The 18,286-nt window shown below is 47.5% G+C and overlaps 1 protein-coding gene across 1 annotated transcript; it reads right to left on the bottom strand.

The window, feature by feature from the left end:
* Positions 1-5,591: 5,591 nt before the first annotated feature.
* Positions 5,592-15,330, bottom strand: LOC116353064 (oxysterol-binding protein homolog C2F12.05c-like). Its single transcript, XM_031786129.1, has 7 exons — positions 15,061-15,330; positions 14,267-14,331; positions 12,447-12,504; positions 12,234-12,312; positions 11,951-12,025; positions 11,114-11,783; positions 5,592-6,019 (listed from the first exon to the last, which is right to left on the bottom strand). Exons 6-7 carry the CDS (start codon positions 11,445-11,447, stop codon positions 5,622-5,624), a joined length of 732 nt encoding a protein of 243 aa, XP_031641989.1. The 5' UTR covers positions 11,448-11,783; positions 11,951-12,025; positions 12,234-12,312; positions 12,447-12,504; positions 14,267-14,331; positions 15,061-15,330; the 3' UTR covers positions 5,592-5,621.
* Positions 15,331-18,286: the final 2,956 nt, after the last annotated feature.

The raw sequence follows: 18,286 nt of genomic DNA, 5'->3' as shown, positions 1-18,286 counted from the left end.
ATTGTGCACCACCCTATGGGACTCCCAATCACAGCCAGTTGTGATACGGCCTGGAATGGAACCAGGGACTGTAGTGACACCTCTTGCACTGAGATGCAGTGCCATAGACTGCTGCGCCACTCGGGAGCCCTTCCCTTCCTGACGGATTTGACTATGTGCAAATAATACTGGACTGAACCGCATAACGTTTATAGTATGTGTTTCTCGACAATGATATGGAACATCTGAACCTGGATCATTCCCTGTGATTCCTCTGCACTGATTGACGCATCTCCTGAAAAAATGCAAGAAAGAGAAATGAAGACATTTGCAGATAGAGTGGGGATAGAGGGCTGTCTATTCTAATACCAGACAAAGAGTAGTAGTAGACAGTGGGCAGATGGGGAGTGTGATTCCAGCCACATTTCAGATCACACCTTGACTCTAGAGGGCTGGACCATCATTAAATATTTAGCACTTATAGGCGTGTCTATTTGAATATTTAAGGGTGCCCTGATTTGTCATATAGTGCCCAGAACTTCCAGTCAGCCTGTAGCTCAAACTGAGTCTGACACTCACATATGTAGGTCTGGGTCATTGGTCAGATGCAAACAAAAATGAGTTCAGTCACTGTCTTTCCAAACCAGGGACCAAACTGAGAACCCTCTGCACAATAACACAAGGTACTTCAGACCCTAGTAGTGGTGAAACCAAATCTAACACATACAGACAGAGGCAGACTGCTCCCAGGTCATAGGTCATCCGTACTAGATAGTGCTAGATGTGTGACAGACAGAGGCAGACTGCTCCCAGGTCATACAGTGCCTTGCGAAAGTATTCGGCCCCCTTGAACTTTGCGACCTTTTGCCACATTTCAGGCTTCAAACATAAAGATATAAAACTGGATTTTTTTGTGAAGAATCAACAACAAGTGGGACACAATCATGAAGTGGAACGACATTTATTGGATATTTCAAACTTTTTTAACAAATCAAAAACTGAAAAATTGGGCGTGCAAAATTATTCAGCCCCCTTAAGTTAATACTTTGTAGCGCCACCTTTTGCTGCGATTACTTTATGTTTGAAGCCTGAAATGTGGCAAAAGGTCGCAAAGTTCAAGGGGGCCGAATACTTTCGCAAGGCACTGTACATGCAGTTAAACACACACTGTTACACAAAAACACTTGTAATACATGAATAAAACACATGTTAAAGTTGAATAATTCATCATAATAACATGAGTCAAGACAAGAGACGCATATAACTCAGAAGATAAAACCATCTATCTCCATAACTCTCACACTGCTTTACTTCATCATCCTCTCCAGGTCTCTATCACTCACCACAATGATGACCTCTTTCAGGTCCTATCACTCACCACAATGATGACCTCTTTCAGGTCCTATCACTCACCACAATGATGACCTCGTTCAGGTCCTATCACTCACCACAATGATGACCTCGTTCAGGTCCTATCACTCACCACAATGATGACCTCGTTCAGGTCCTATCACTCACCACAATGATGACCTCGTTCAGGTCCTATCACTCACCACAATGATGACCTCGTTCAGGTCCTATCACTCAACACAATGATGACCTCGTTCAGGTCCTATCAGGGGCGGCAGCGTAGCCTAGTGGTTAGAGCGTTGGACTAGTAACCGGAAGGTTGCGAGTTCAAACCCCCGAGCTGACAAGGTACAAATCTGTCGTTCTGCCCCTGAACAGGCAGTTAACCCACTGTTCCCAGGCCATCATTGAAAATAAGAATGTGTTCTTAACTGACTTGCCTGGTTAAATAAAGGTTAAATAAAATAAAAATAAACTCAACACAATGATGACCTCGTTCAGGTCCTATCACTCAACACAATGATGACCTCGTTCAGGTCCTATCACTCAACACAATGATGACCTCGTTCAGGTCCTATCACTCAACACAATGATGACCTCGTTCAGGTCCTATCACTCACCACAATGCGACCTCGTTCAGGTCCTATCACTCACCACAATGACGACCTCGTTCAGGTCCTATCACTCACCACAATGACGACCTCGTTCAGGTCCTATCACTCAACACCTTCTCAATCTGAGTCATCTTGACTCTGTGCCGACCAATATTACACAGGATCTTACTGTCTGAGCCTGAGGGGCTGTAAAGCCTATTTGAAACTGGACACTGTGGTGGGATTAACCACAAGATTACCTTTAAAACGGTATAAGATACATGTATGTTTGAGGAATTTTAATTCTGAGATTTCTGTTGTTTTGAATTTGGAGCCCTGCACTTTCATTGGCTGTTGTCATATCATCCCTTTAACGGGATTGCAGCCCTAAGACGTTTTAACCCAACTTATCTAGTGTTACATGTAAATATGATTTAATGCATGTGATTCTATGCAAGGACTAATGTCTATTGACAATTGATGAATATTGATAAGAAGAATGAAAAATCTTTCTTGATAGGGATTTCGTGAATAATCTGATAAACTTTTCTTAGCATTGAAGTGTAATTGTTTTATAACATTTTTCCACGTGCCTCTCCATTAAAAGGGGGTATTACACTGAGATAAAATGTCTGAATAATTATTTAGCTATAATAATAAGAAACATTGCGTATACGTATAGGGTATCTATCAGACAAGGTAGAAGACCACTCGATGAGTCATCACCCTCTGAAAGGTATGTCTCATTTCAACTTTAAATGTTCTATTTCATAGTCCTTATAATTGATCTGTTAGGGGAGAAAAAGAGGATCCATTTTAAAGTATTGGAGCAGGGCCTATGCATGTGTGCTGAGTACCGGTGTATATGAACATGCCATAGGCTGTGTCTGCATTGCAAAGGACTGTTCCGCTCAGCAGGATGTGTTCACCGTCCAGAGGGTGGTGCTCTCCCCTCTAGTGGAGCTCTCCTCGGATGGTGTGCGGACTTTTGGGCCCCTCATACAACACAATGCCTGAGAGACGGAGAGAGAGGGGGAGAGATAGGGGCGGGGAGCGAATAAGAGAGGGAAGGAGGGAGAGAGTGAAAGGGAGGGAGAGAGAGGGGCAGGAAGAAAATGATGCAGGGGTAGAGTGAAAGAAAGGGCTGTTTACATTTCTAACCTGACACTGACATATAGCTATTAGGAGCTCACCATATTTTGAATACACTTTGCATTTGAACCATTTGAACCAGGGTCTGCTCTGTTGGATCAGTGGTCATCTCTGTGTGGGTGGAGGCCAGGGTCTGCTCTGTTGGGTCAGTGGTCATCTCTGTGTGGGTGGCGGCCAGGGTCTGCTCTGTTGGGTCAGTGGTCATCTCTGTGTGGGTGGCGGCCAGGGTCTGCTCTGTTGGGTCAGTGGTCATCTCTGTGTGGGTGGAGGCCAGGGTCTGCTCTGTTGGGTCAGTGGTCATCTCTGTGTGGGTGGAGGCCAGGGTCTGCTCTGTTGGGTCAGTGGTCATCTCTGTGTGGGTGGCGGCCAGGGTCTGCTCTGTTGGATCAGTGGTCATCTCTGTGTGGGTGGCGGCCAGGGTCTGCTCTGTTGGGTCAGTGGTCATCTCTGTGTGGGTGGCGGCCAGGGTCTGCTCTGTTGGGTCAGTGGTCATCTCTGTGTGGGTGGTGGCCAGGATCTGCTCTGTTGGGTCAGTGGTCATCTCTGTGTGGGTGGAGGCCAGGGTCTGCTCTGTTGGGTCAGTGGTCATCTCTGTGTGGGTGGCGGCCAGGGTCTGCTCTGTTGGGTCAGTGGTCATCTCTGTGTGGGTGGCGGCCAGGGTCTGCTCTGTTGGGTCAGTGGTCATCTCTGTGTGGGTGCAGGCCAGGGTCTGCTCTGTTGGATCAGTGGTCATCTCATTGTGGGTGGCGGCCAGGGTCTGCTCTGTTGGGTCAGTGGTCATCTCTGTGTGGGTGGAGGCCAGGGTCTGCTCTGTTGGGTCAGTGGTCATCTCTGTGTGGGTGGAGGCCAGGGTCTGCTCTGTTGGGTCAGTGGTCATCTCTGTGTGGGTGGCGGCCAGGGCTGCTCTGTTGGGTCCGTGGTCATCTCTGTGTGGGTGGCGGCCAGGGTCTGCTCTGTTGGGTCAGTGGTCATCTCTGTGTGGGTGGCGGCCAAGGTCTGCTCTGTTGGGTCAGTGGTCATCTCTGTGTGGGTGGCGGCCAGGGTCTGCTCTGTTGGGTCAGTGGTCATCTCTGTGTGGGTGGCGGCCAGGGTCTGCTCTGTTGGGTCAGTGGTCATCTCTGTGTGGGTGGCGGCCAGGGTCTGCTCTGTTGGATCAGTGGTCATCTCTGTGTGGGTGGCGGCCAGGGTCTGCTCTGTTGGATCAGTGGTCATCTCTGTGTGGGTGGCGGCCAGGGTCTGCTCTGTTGGATCAGTGGTCATCTCTGTGTGGGTGGCGGCCAGGGTCTGCTCTGTTGGATCAGTGGTCATCTCTGTGTGGGTGGCGGCCAGGGTCTGCTCTTTTGGGTCAGTGGTCATCTCTGTGTGGGTGGCGGCCAGGGTCTGCTCTGTTGGATCAGTGGTCATCTCTGTGTGGGTGGCGGCCAGGGTCTGCTCTTTTGGATCAGTGGTCATCTCTGTGTGGGTGGCGGCCAGGGTCTGCTCTGTAGGGTCAGTGGTCATCTCTGTGTGGGTGGCGGCCAGGGTCTGCTCTGTTGGATCAGTGGTCATCTCTGTGTGGGTGGCGGCCAGGGTCTGCTCTGTTGGATCAGTGGTCATCTCTGTGTGGGTGGCGGCCAGGGTCTGCTCTGTTGGGTCAGTGTTCATCTCTGTGTGGGTGGCGGCCAGGGTCTGCTCTGTTGGGTCAGTGGTCATCTCTGTGTGGGTGGCGGCCAGGGTCTGCTCTGTTGGATCAGTGGTCATCTCTGTGTGGGTGGCGGCCAGGGTCTGCTCTGTTGGATCAGTGGTCATCTCTGTGTGGGTGGCGGCCAGGGTCTGCTCTTTTGGATCAGTGGTCATCTCTGTGTGGGTGGCGGCCAGGGTCTGCTCTGTTGGATCAGTGGTCATCTTTGTGTGGGTGGCGGCCAGTGTCTGCTCTTTTGGATCAGTGGTCATCTCTGTGTGGGTGGCGGCCAGGGTCTGCTCTGTAGGGTCAGTGGTCATCTCTGTGTGGGTGGCGGCCAGGGTCTGCTCTGTTGGATCAGTGGTCATCTCTGTGTGGGTGGCGGCCAGGGTCTGCTCTGTTGGATCAGTGGTCATCTCTGTGTGGGTGGCGGCCAGGGTCTGCTCTGTTGGGTCAGTGGTCATCTCTGTGTGGGTGGCGGCCAGGGTCTGCTCTGTTGGGTCAGTGGTCATCTCTGTGTGGGTGGCGGCCAGGGTCTGCTCTGTTGGATCAGTGGTCATCTCTGTGTGGGTGGCGGCCAGTGTCTGCTCTGTTGGGTCAGTGGTCATCTCTGTGTGGGTGGCGGCCAGGGTCTGCTCTGTTGGATCAGTGGTCATCTCTGTGTGGGTGGCGGCCAGGGCCTGCTCTGTTGGATCAGTGGTCATCTCTGTGTGGGTGGTCGGCCAGGGTCTGCTCTGTTGGATCAGTGGTCATCTCTGTGTGGGTGGCGGCCAGGGTCTGCTCTGTTGGATCAGTGGTCATCTCTGTGTGGGTGGTCGGCCAGGGTCTGCTCTGTTGGGTCAGTGGTCATCTCTGTGTGGGTGGCGGCCAGGGTCTGCTCTGGTGGATCAGTGGTCATCTCTGTGTGGGTGGTCGGCCAGGGTCTGCTCTGTTGGGTCAGTGGTCATCTCTGTGTGGGTGGCGGCCAGGGTCTGCTCTGGTGGATCAGTGGTTATCTCTGTGTGGGTGGCGGCCAGGGTCTGCTCTGTTGGATCAGTGGTCATCTCTGTGTGGGTGGCGGCCAGGGTCTGCTCTGTTGGATCAGTGGTCATCTTTGTGTGGGTGGCGGCCAGGGTCTGCTCTGTTGGATCAGTGGTCATCTCTGTGTGGGTGGCGGCCAGGGTCTGCTCTTTTGGATCAGTGGTCATCTCTGTGTGGGTGGCGGCCAGGGTCTGCTCTGTTGGATCAGTGGTCATCTCTGTGTGGGTGGCGGCCAGGGTCTGCTCTGTTGGGTCAGTGGTCATCTCTGTGTGGGTGGCGGCCAGGGTCTGCTCTGTTGGATCAGTGGTCATCTCTGTGTGGGTGGCGGCCAGGGCCTGCTCTGTTGGATCAGTGGTCATCTCTGTGTGGGTGGTCGGCCAGGGTCTGCTCTGTTGGATCAGTGGTCATCTCTGTGTGGGTGGCGGCCAGGGTCTGCTCTGTTGGATCAGTGGTCATCTCTGTGTGGGTGGCGGCCAGGGTCTGCTCTGTTGGATCAGTGGTCATCTCTGTGTGGGTGGTCGGCCAGGGTCTGCTCTGTTGGATCAGTGGTCATCTCTGTGTGGGTGGCGGCCAGGGTCTGCTCTGTTGGATCAGTGGTCATCTCTGTGTGGGTGGCGGCCAGGGTCTGCTCTGTTGGATCAGTGGTCATCTCTGTGTGGGTGGCGGCCAGGGTCTGTGTGGGTGGAGGCCAGGGTCTGCTCTGTTGGGTCCGTGGTCATATCATACCATCTGAAGATGGTGATGGCTAAAGCTAAAACTGGCGAGTGTAGAGAGTATAGAGATATTGTTATCCACGTCGGCACCAACGATGTTAGGATGAAACAGTCAGAAATCACCAAGCGCAACATAGCTTCTGCGTGCATATCAGCTAGAAAGATGTGTCGGCATCGAGTAATTGTCTCTGGCCCCCTCCCAGTTAGGGGGAGTGATGAGCTCTACAGCAGAGTCTCACAACTCAATCGCTGGTTGAAAACTGTTTTCTGCCCCTCCCAAAAGTTAGAATTTGTAGATAATTGGCCCTCTTTCTGGGACTCACCCACAAACAGGACCAAGCCTGACCTGCTGAGGAGTGACGGACTCCATCCTAGCTGGAGGGGTGCTCTCATCTTATCTACCAACATAGACAGGGCTCTAACTCCTCTAGCTCCACAATGAAATAGGGTGCAGGCCAGGCAGCAGGCTGTTAGCCAGCCTGCCAGCATAGTGGAGTCTGCCATTAGCACAGTCAGTGTAGTCAGCTCAGCTATCACCATTGAGACCGTGTCTGTGCCTCGACCTAGGTTGGGCAAAACTAAACATGGCGGTGTTCGCCTTAGCAATCTCACTAGGATAAAGACCACCTCCATTCCTGTCATTACTGAAAGAGATCATGATACCTCACATCTCAAAATAGGGCTACTTAATGTTAGATCCCTTACTTCAAAGGCAATTATAGTCAATGAACTAATCACTGATCATAATCTTGATGTGATTGGCCTGACTGAAACATGGCTTAAGCCTGATGAATTTACTGTTTTAAATGAGGCCTCACCTCCTGGCTACACTAGTGACCATATCCCCCGTGCATCCCGCAAAGGCGGAGGTGTTGCTAACATTTACGATAGCAAATTTCAATTTACAAAAAAAAATGACATTTTCGTCTTTTGAGCTTCTAGTCATGAAATCTATGCAGCCTACTCAATCACTTTTTATAGCTACTGTTTACAGGCCTCCTGGGCCATATACAGCGTTTCTCACTGAGTTCCCTGAATTCCTATCGGACCTTGTAGTCATAGCAGATAATATTCTAATCTTTGGTGACTTTAATATTCACATGGAAAAGTCCACAGACCCACTCCAAAAGGCTTTCGGAGCCATCATCGACTCAGTGGGTTTTGTCCAACATGTCTCTGGACCCACTCACTGTCACAGTCATACGCTGGACCTAGTTTTGTCCCATGGAATAAATGTTGTGGATCTTAATGTTTTTCCTCATAATCCTGGACTATCGGACCACCATTTTATTACGTTTGCAATTGCAACAAATAATCTGCTTAGACCCCAACCAAGGAACATCAAAAGTCGTGCTATAAATTCACAGACAACACAAAGATTCCTTGATGCCCTTCCAGACTCCCTCTGTCTACCCAAGGACGCCAGAGGACAAAAATCAGTTAACCACCTAACTGAGGATCTCAATTTAACCTTGCGCAATACCCTAGATGCAGTTGCACCCCTAAAAACTAAAAAAATGTCTCATAAGAAACTAGCTCCCTGGTACACAGAAAATACCCGAGCTCTGAAGCAAGCTTCCAGAAAATTGGAACGGAAATGGCACCACACCAAACTGGAAGTCTTCCGACTAGCTTGGAAGGACGGTACCGTGCAGTACCGTAGAGCCCTTACTGCTGCTCGATCATCCTATTTTTCTAACTTAATTGAGGAAAATAAGAACAATCCGAAATTCCTTTTTAATACTGTCGCAAAGCTAACTAAAAAGCAGCATTCCCCAAGAGAGGATGACTTTCACTTTAGCAGTGATAAATTCATGAACTTCTTTGAGGAAAAGATTATGATTATTAGAAAGCAAATTACGGACTCCTCTTTAAACCTGCGTATTCCTCCAAACCTCAGTCCTGAGTCTGCACAACTCTGCCAGGACCTAGGATCAAGAGAGACGCTCAAGTGTTTTAGTACTATATCTCTTGACACAATGATGAAAATAATCATGGCCTCTAAACCTTCAAGCTGCATACTGGACCCTATTCCAACTAAACTACTGAAAGAGCTGCTTCCTGTGCTTGGCCCTCCTATGTTGAACATAATAAACGGCTCTCTATCCACTGGATGTGTACCAAACTCACTAAAAGTGGCAGTAATAAAGCCTCTCTTGAAAAAGCCAAACCTTGACCCAGAAAATATAAAAAACTATCGGCCTATATCGAATCTTCCATTCCTCTCAAATTTTTTTAGAGAAGGCTGTTGCGCAGCAACTCACTGCCTTCCTGAAGACAAACAATGTATACGAAATGCTTCAGTCTGGTTTTAGACCCCATCATAGCACTGAGACGGCACTTGTGAAGGTGGTAAATGACATTTTAATGGCATCGGACCGAGGCTCTGCATCTGCCCTCGTGCTCCTAGACCTTAGTGCTGCTTTTGATACCATCGATCACCACATTCTTTTGGAGAGATTGGAAACCCAAATTGGTCTACACGGACATGTTCTGGCCTGGTTTAGATCTTATCTGTCGGAAAGATATCAGTTTGTCTCTGTGAATGGTTTGTCCTCTGACAAATCAACTGTAAATTTCGGTGTTCCTCAAGGTTCCGTTTTAGGACCACTATTGTTTTCACTATATATTTTACCTCTTGGGGATGTTATTCGAAAACATAATGTAAACTTTCACTGCTATGCGGATGACACACAGCTGTACATTTCAATGAAACATGGTGAAGCCCCAAAATTGCCCTCGCTAGAAGCATGTGTTTCAGACATAAGGAAGTGGATGGCTGCAAACTTTCTACTATTAAACTCGGACAAAACAGAGATGCTTGTTCTAGGTCCCAAGAAACAAAGAGATCTTCTGTTGAATCTGACAATTAATCTTAATGGTTGTACAGTCGTCTCAAATAAAACTGTGAAGGACCTCGGCGTTACTCTGGACCCTGATCTCTCTTTTGAAGAACATATCAAGACCATTTCGAGGACAGCATTTTTTCATCTACGTAACATTGCAAAAATCAGAAACTTTCTGTCCAAAAATGATGCAGAAAAATTTATCCATGCTTTTGTCACTTCTAGGTTAGACTACTGCAATGCTCTATTTTCCGGCTACCCGGATAAAGCACTAAATAAACTTCAGTTAGTGCTAAATACGGCTGCTAGAATCCTGACTAGAACCAAAAAATTTGATAATATTACTCCAGTGCTAGCCTCTCTACACTGGCTTCCTGTCAAAGCAAGGGCTGATTTCAAGGTTTTACTGCTAACCTACAAAGCATTACATGGGCTTGCTCCTACCTATCTCTCTGATTTGGTCCTGCCGTACATACCTACACGTACGCTACGGTCACAAGACGCAGGCCTCCTAATTGTCCCTAGAATTTCTAAGCAAACAGCTGGAGGCAGGGCTTTCTCCTATAGAGCTCCATTTTTATGGAACGGTCTGCCTACCCATGTCAGAGACGCAAACTCGGTCTCAACCTTTAAGTCTTTACTGAAGACTCATCTCTTCAGTGGGTCATATGATTGAGTGTAGTCTGGCCCAGGAGTGGGAAGGTGAACGGAAAGGCTCTGGAGCAACGAACCGCCCTTGCTGTCTCTGCCTGGCCTGTTCCCCTCTTTCCACTGGGATTCTCTGCCTCTAACCCTATTACAGGGGCTGAGTCACTGGCTTGCTGGGGCTCTCTCATGCCGTCCCTGGAGGGGGTGCGTCACCTGAGTGGGTTGATTCACTGTTGTGGTCATCCTGTCTGGGTTGGCGCCCCCCCCTTGGGTTGTGCCGTGGCGGAGATCTTTGTGGGCTATACTCAGCCTTGTCTCAGGATGGTAAGTTGGTGGTTGAAGATATCCCTCTAGTGGTGTGGGGGCTGTGCTTTGGCAAAGTGGGTGGGGTTATATCCTTCCTGTTTGGCCCTGTCCGGGGGTGTCCTCGGATGGGGCCACAGTGTCTCCTGACCCCTCCTGTCTCAGCCTCCAGTATTTATGCTGCAGTAGTTTATGTGTCGGGGGGCTGGGGTCAGTTTGTTATATCTGGAGTACTTCTCCTGTCCTATTAGGTGTCCTGTGTGAATCTAAGTGTGCATTCTCTAATTCTCTCCTTCTCTCTTTCTTTCTCTCTCTCGGAGGACCTGAGCCCTAGGACCATGCCCCAGGACTACCTGACATGATGACTCCTTGCTGTCCCCAGTCCACCTGGCCATGCTGCTGTTCCAGTTTCAACTGACCTGAGCCCTAGGACCATGCCCCAGGACTACCTGACATGATGACTCCTTGCTGTCCCCAGTCCACCTGGCCATGCTGCTGCTCCAGTTTCAACTTCCACCTGACTGTGCTGCTGCTCCAGTTTCAACTGTTCTGCCTTATTATTATTCGACCATGCTGGTCATTTATGAACATTTGAACATCTTGGCCATGTTCTGTTATAATCTCCACCCGGCACAGCCAGAAGAGGACTGGCCACCCCACATAGCCTGGTTCCTCTCTAGGTTTCTTCCTAGGTATTGGCCTTTCTAGGGAGTTTTTCCTAGCCACCGTGCTTCTACACCGGCATTGCTTGCTGTTTGGGGTTTTAGGCTGGGTTTCTGTACAGCACTTTGAGATATCAGCTGATGTACGAAGGGCTATATAAATAAATTTGATTTGATTTGATTTGATCTGTGTGGGTGGCGGCCAGGGTCTGCTCTGTTGGGTCAGTGGTCATCTCTGTGTGGGTGGCGGCCAGGGTCTGCTCTGTTGGATCAGTGGTCATCTCTGTGTGGGTGGCGGCCAGGGTCTGCTCTGTTGGGTCAGTGGTCATCTCTGTGTGGGTGGCGGCCAGGGTCTGCTCTGTTGGGTCAGTGGTCATATCTGTGTGGGTGGTGGCCAGGGTCTGCTCTGTTGGGTCAGTGGTCATATCTGTGTGGGTGGCGGCCAGGGTCTGCTCTGTTGGGTCAGTGGTCATCTCTGTGTGGGTGGCGGCCAGGGTCAGCTCTGTTGGATCAGTGGTCATCTCTGTGTGGGTGGTCGGCCAGGGTCTGCTCTGTTGGGTCAGTGGTCATCTCTGTGTGGGTGGCGGCCAGGGTCTGCTCTGTTGGGTCAGTGGTCATCTCTGTGTGGGTGGCGGCCAGGGTCTGCTCTGTTGGATCAGTGGTCATCTCTGTGTGGGTGGCGGCCAGGGTCTGCTCTGTTGGGTCAGTGGTCATCTCTGTGTGGGTGGCGGCCAGGGTCTGCTCTGTTGGATCAGTGGTCATCTCTGTGTGGGTGGCGGCCAGGGTCTGCTCTGTTGGATCAGTGGTCATCTCTGTGTGGGTGGCGGCCAGGGCTGGTAGCTACTTCATGTTGGTCCCTTTGCAAAAACAACACTGCAGTGACTGCATAATAGAAGAATTATAATATGGATATAATATGTGTAAGAGGAAGACACATACTACTGGGGAGCCATGCTCTCATAACAATGATATCAATCTCAGAATAAAAGCCAAGTGCATTGTTAGAACACAGATGTTCCTGGACCTTTCCATTACTGTCAGCTGTCTCCAAGTAGCACAGGCTGTGAGGCTCGGAGCTGCAGAGGAGAAGCAGATCCGCCTGTACAAGAGATATAAAGCGAGAAGCGGGAATAGAGAGGATCAAAGGCAGAGAGGGAGAAAGGGGAACAAGAGTCAGGAACAGGAGACCAGATCGCAAGAGAGACACAGGTTTTGAATTAACATTACTTTTCACAATCTGTGACTGTTTGTAAACCTGCAGGGGGTGCTGAGTAAGCTGAAGCATCAGCCTAGGCATAGAAACTCACCGGGATGATCTGGTCTTCGTGAAGCCACAACACATCTCCCACACATTCATCCTTCCACTGGGATGGGCTGAAACTGAGACTGGAGTGGAGAGAGACAGAAGGACAAAGGAACTAATATTGATTTACACAGAAGTTTGAGGGTTTTACAGTACATATGGGTGTCTCAAATTAGGTTTTTGCCCTGAGAAACAGAGCTGGCCTCTTTGTACTCACCTCTGGGAGATGAGGACATCACAGAGTTATTCATCTGAGAGTCACTGCGTCTCCTGGCCTGATGGAGAAAGGAGAAATAGACAGATATATCTCTAACTATCTATGTATCGATCTATATCTATATCTATAGATCTATATATATATTAAAAGCCAACATTTACTCCTGAGGTGCTGACCCATTGCACCCTCTACAACCACTGTGATTATTATTTGACCCTGCTGGTCATCTATGAACGTTTGAACACATTGGCCATGTTCTGTTATAATCTCCACCCGGCACAGCCAGAAGAGGACTGGCCACCCCTCAGAGCCTGGATCCTCTCTAGATTTCTTCTTAGGTTCCTGCCTTTCTAGGGAGTTTTTCCTAGCCACCTTCTACATCTGCATTGCTTGCTGTTTGGGGTTTTAGGCTGGGTTTCTGTACAGCACTTTGTGACAACGGCTGATGTAAAAAAGGGCTTTATAATAAATTTGATTGATTGATGAGATGGCAGAGATATACTGGAAACACACACACACACACTTCATTGAATCACAAATATGGATTGAACATTAATAAGACCTGCTCACACTTTAGTTTAAAACAACCAAATATATAAAAATATTACGATTCTATATCACCATACATACAGATAATTACATTCACCAATATCAAATATTGGCTAAAAACTGAGAGTTGAAACCTAGAGTTTGATCATCACCACGATGAGGAGGAAGTAGTGGTTGGCTTCGCACTGGAACTGTTTATACAGCGTGAGGGGAAGTCCTGACAACAAAACCCAGCGGACAGACACAGGAAGAAAGAAACAGAGAAACAGAGAGAAACAGAGAGAAACAGAGAGAGATAAACAGAGAGAGAAAGAAACAGAGAGAGAGAGAAACAGAGAGAGAGAGAAACAGAGAGAGAGAGAAACAGAGAGAGAGAGAGAGAGAGAAACAGAGAGAGAAACAGAGAGAGAGAGAGAGAGAGAAACAGAGAGAAACAGAGAGAGAGAGAGAGAGAAACAGAGAGAGAAACAGAGAGAGAGAGAGAGAGAGAAACAGAGAGAGAGAGAGAAAAACAGAGAGAGAAAAACAGAGAGAGAGAGAAACAGAGAGAGAGAGAGAAACAGAGAAACAGAGAGAGAGAGAAACAGAGAGAGAGAGAAACAGAGAGAGAGAGAAACAGAGAGAGAGAGAAACAGAGAGAGAGAGAAACAGAGAGAGAGAGAGAGAGAGAAACAGAGAGAGAAACAGAGAGAGAGAAACAGAGAGAGAAAGAAACAGAGAGAGAGAGAGATGTGAGAGTTTGTCAATTAGTGGGTTAGCGTGTTTGTGCCAGCAGTGTTGGATCACAACACAGTGTACTCTGTGACTCACGGTATATCGGTCCCAGTGGAAACACAGAAAGGATCTCTGCTGTCAATGTTTGTGGAAGCGGCGGCTGTTTGCTCTCACCTCCCACGTGATATGTGTTATAAACAGAGTTAAAGAAAAGCCTTATATAACTGCAAATGTGCTTTATCTATTACTAGGTCAGGTCACTTTCCATCACAGATGGAGTTAGGATGAGATCATGTATGTGTGTGTGTGTGTGTGACAGACTGTAGTGTGTTATTATGCCATCTCTCAGGGGGAATCTTGCAGGTCCCTATTCGCCCATACCGTGCCTGGAGAAGACAGAAATGACTCTAATAGCTTCTTCTAAGGAAACCGGACCCCTTAAAACACTCTGTCATTATCAAACTAGGTCAAAGGTCATATATTGGATGCTTTATTTGACATCTAAACACTTTTCTTTGTTTCATGCAAATATGGATGGACACAAAGACTGGACTGACCGGTTTCAGGGTTGGTGGTATTATCCCCTTTTGGGCACGGTGCCATAATGACCACATATGCTGTTCTGGAGGAGTGAAACATCAGGAAACAACAGACAACAAGTTATTTATAACATTGACTCGCATGGCAGCCTTCTAACTCATTACATGGCTGCCATGCTTACTACCTCACAGAACACACAGAGAGGGAAAATTTCTCAAATCATTGACTGTGACCTATTCTCAATAGAAAGACACAAAGTCCTATGTTACTAGGTGACTGAGTGTCAAATCAAATGGTCCCAAGGTTTAATATTTAAGATGCTTGATCAGCAGTAGACAAAATGCCTACCGAACATGAGTTCTTCTTTTGGTAAGCGGTTAGTAAAAGAAGTGTCGATCCAACAACTTGAGCATGAATCCTTTTAAGCCCGGACTCTCAGAGATGGTGAATTCTGGTTCGGGAAGTAGATATCCTGTTTTCATCTGTTGTCATAACCTATTCCATTCCATATTCCGTGGAATGAATGTCAACCCAGTTCACCTCAGACAGGCCTGAGTGAGGGCCTCCACCTCCGTAGCTGTAACTCTCTAATGCCTATTCTCCTTACAAAGAAAATAGATAACAGGTGTTATCTGATGTCCTTTAACTCTAACCCTAAACACTAACCCTCCTACACGCTTTGGCATAACAGCACAAACTCGAATAAGCTCCCACCTTAAATAAATAAACTAACAAATCCATAGCTCAATGTTAAATTGTTTGCATGTCTCACACACAAACACCTGTGTAGGTGATTGTGAACAACTCTCACCTGTAAACAGCGTCTCTGGAGCATCCCTCCGTAGCATGTGCGTCCCATGTGCGTCACATAAGACCCGTGACCAAGTGACTGTGGCGCGCACCAACAACCTCAGCAGAGTCAGACCACGGCTGAACATTAACGTGGTGGTAACTGTCCATCCACCCTCCACAGCATTTCATAACATTCACCTGCGTGGGAGTGTTCCCTCTCTTCTCCCTCGCTACCTTTCTCTCGGTCTCTGCCCCTCTCCATCTCCCAGGTAGCTTCACTATCAACATGTTCCATCTGTACCTGCCAGAAAGAGAGGGAGGAAAGGAGGGCAGGGACAAAGCGTGAGGACCGAGACGGGAGAAAAACAGGCAAATATAAAGGGGGAAAGGTTATCAGTGCTTAGTTTGAGAACAGAAACACCAGTGGTCCCTCATTTTCCAGCTCCTTTTCCCAGTCCATTCAACACTAGACCATTGAGATATACTCATCCGCACGGAAGATCTCACTGACGTCTTTGACTGAATCTCAATTGTCTAAGGAGAACGGGAGAGGTCAAGAGGAAACAAGGAAATGATTTTGAGATTCATCCTTTGTCACAATGCTAATAAGGTTAACATTGGACTAAAGGTCTGATGAGAGTATCTATGAGCAGGAAGGCCTGTGTGGAGAAACTGAAACACTATGTCTTTGTTCTGGAAATACCTGGCCAAACTCACAGTTCTGATTCTCTTTCACCATGGGTTTTATATTATTTCCCCTCACAATACAGAGGTCTCCTTTTCTTCCCCACATCACCCCCCTCTCTGCCTCTTCCCTCATCTCCCCCTCTTTCTCCCATTCGCTCTATTTCTTCCTCCCTCTCTCTCATTCTCTCTCTCTGAGGGAGGACAAACAGTGGGACTGTGGATGTGTCTCTCAGCTCCAGGTAATCAGCCTGTCATAAGGAAGGCCTCTGAGCTGCAGGAGGACTGAGATGAGGACGAAGGGCCACAATGAGCTCCCTCCCAGTGGTGGCCACTAAGTCTTCATCCTTAAACGGAAGGTCCTCGCTACAAAAAGACCACCATTTATTGACACCGGTCATTTATTGACACCAGTCACACAATTACATTGTTTATGGCATAACATTGTCCACTTGTTAGTACAATTTTAGATTTTCTGTTAAATCACTATGATAAATCACTAATCACTATGCATGTGATAATCAATGATGTTTGTGAAAGAAATATGTTACAATAAGAAGCCCATTACATTCAATGGTCTAAATTCTCTTTCCATTCCTCAAGTGCATCTCAACCACATTCAGAGGACTGATGCTGACCAATAAAACCAAGGTGGCCACAACAGTGGAAACTACTAAGTGGCCTGGAATCACGATGGAACCACAGCAACTGCCAGGATTGTATATCAAAACAGTAGATCAATTAGGTCAAAAGGCAAATGATCACCATTATTGTTCAAAAGGCAACATGCAATGAAATATAAACTTATATAAAAGCCACAAAGATATATAGATAAATAGCTCAAAGCATGTTTTAGGTTATAAAGGCATGTGTAATAAGATGCATGTATTTAGATGGATCTGTATGTAATAATACAAACTAATCCATTGTTCAGTCAGCACACCTTCTTGTGCTTTTCTCTGTTGCATTGCCATCTGGTGGTTATAAATATCCACTGCAGCTTGATAATCCACTAAACAGTTTATTAACTGTTTCTAAACTATACTAAGTTGTCATCATGTGTCATCACATAAATATCTTACATCCAGTTCAATTGCATGTAGTGTATCTAACATAGTGTTAAATGTGCTTATGTGTTTTACTCGTACCCTCCGTTGAATTATCCTCAAAAGGGCCACAGTCTAATCCTTGAACGCGAGTGTCCGTGTGTTCATGTAGCACATGGAGATGTGTGAAACTTACTCCTCGGCCTTAAATGTCCTGCTTGTGTCACCTCAATAGCTGTCTTTTGCGGTGACGCGATGGGCTAAGACACTCGAAGGAGGGCTGTCACGTGTGCTAGCAAGAAGGGGGTCCTGAGTTCGTGCCAGCTATGGGCCTGAAACGGGAGGAAGTGGTACTCGCTAAGCAAGCAGCATGGCGCCCTTTTCATTCACATCTGTGTATTTTCATCAAGTACAATCAGTCCAATCTATTTTTAAATGTCGGCTTGCAGCAGAGTGGTTTTCTTAGATGTGTTGTGGCATGGGGGTCTCAAACCTCCACACACAATAAGACCAGTCAGCCAGGCTTTTTCCACTACAGTTTAACTGCTGGCTATTATACCTGCTAAACCTCATATCCCTCAGCAAGCATTCACACTTCAATGTGAATCCATCACACCATTAGAAATAGTTCAAAAGGTGGAGGCCTACTTACCATACAACAGTTTGGATGGTTGCTAATTGATGTCCACACCAAAGCAACAGAGAGATGGATGGACAGATATACCGCAGTATCTTTGGTACATTTTACAGAGCGATGTCACTGTGGGGTCAAACTGTGGCCAATTAGCACACAACAGACAGTTGACACACAGGCCTTCTGAGAGAGGACTGGAGGCCATTTTGACCAAGCTCCATCCCGCCTGGTTACTGTAGATCAAACCCATACTCAATCACTAAGGCATCTTCCACATGAGATCAGAGCCAGAGTAACACCATGACACAAAATTAGGTACTTGTACACTTGCACAAACTGTGGGGTCAAAACCTTGTCAAACTAGAATCTCTGTAGCTCATTACATATTACTGGATCTGTACAGTACCATCACTTGTCTATGCCTGGTCCATCTTTCCCATGAATGACTGGATCAGTGTGAGAAAACTGTGCTTTTCTGATGGAGGGGGTCGACAGCCAGGCTCTGACCAACCTCTGCTCTCAGTCACCCAGTCACACTGCATCTGAAGTAGAAGGTTACACCCAGAGAGCTAAATGAGGCAGTGAAACTTCCTGTGAAAAGTGGTTAGCAGCGTCGCTGACAGGATAGGACTAGGAATCATGCAAAGACCATTTCAGATTGGCCTTTCAACCAAGATGGTGAATATAAAAACATGCCCTGGTTTAAAATAGAACCACATCTTGTCATTCACACGTACTCTATTGTCAACATGCACACACTTCTGACAACTACAAACAGCTAGCACAAGAAACAAGGCTCTTTCAAAAGTATTTCAGATACATGGCTAAAGAGTAGGGAGTAAGATAAGGAGTCATAACCTGGCTAACAATACCTGACGTTT

Source organism: Oncorhynchus kisutch, linkage group LG13 (assembly GCF_002021735.2).
Source record: "Oncorhynchus kisutch isolate 150728-3 linkage group LG13, Okis_V2, whole genome shotgun sequence".
NCBI classification, from domain to species: domain Eukaryota; kingdom Metazoa; phylum Chordata; class Actinopteri; order Salmoniformes; family Salmonidae; genus Oncorhynchus; species Oncorhynchus kisutch.
Note: the sequence above shows the minus strand (reverse complement) of the source record. Positions and strands in the feature narration are given on the sequence as shown.

Bases quoted from the DNA above. Each gene is read 5' to 3' on its own strand.
- LOC116353064 (XM_031786129.1), bottom strand. From the start codon at position 11,447: ATGACCACTGATCCAACAGAGCTGACCCTGGCCGCCACCCACACAGAG. The intron at 6,020-11,113 runs ATCAAATCAAAT...CCACCCACACAG, and splicing joins CCTGGCCGCCACCCACACAG to AGATGACCACTGACCCAACA.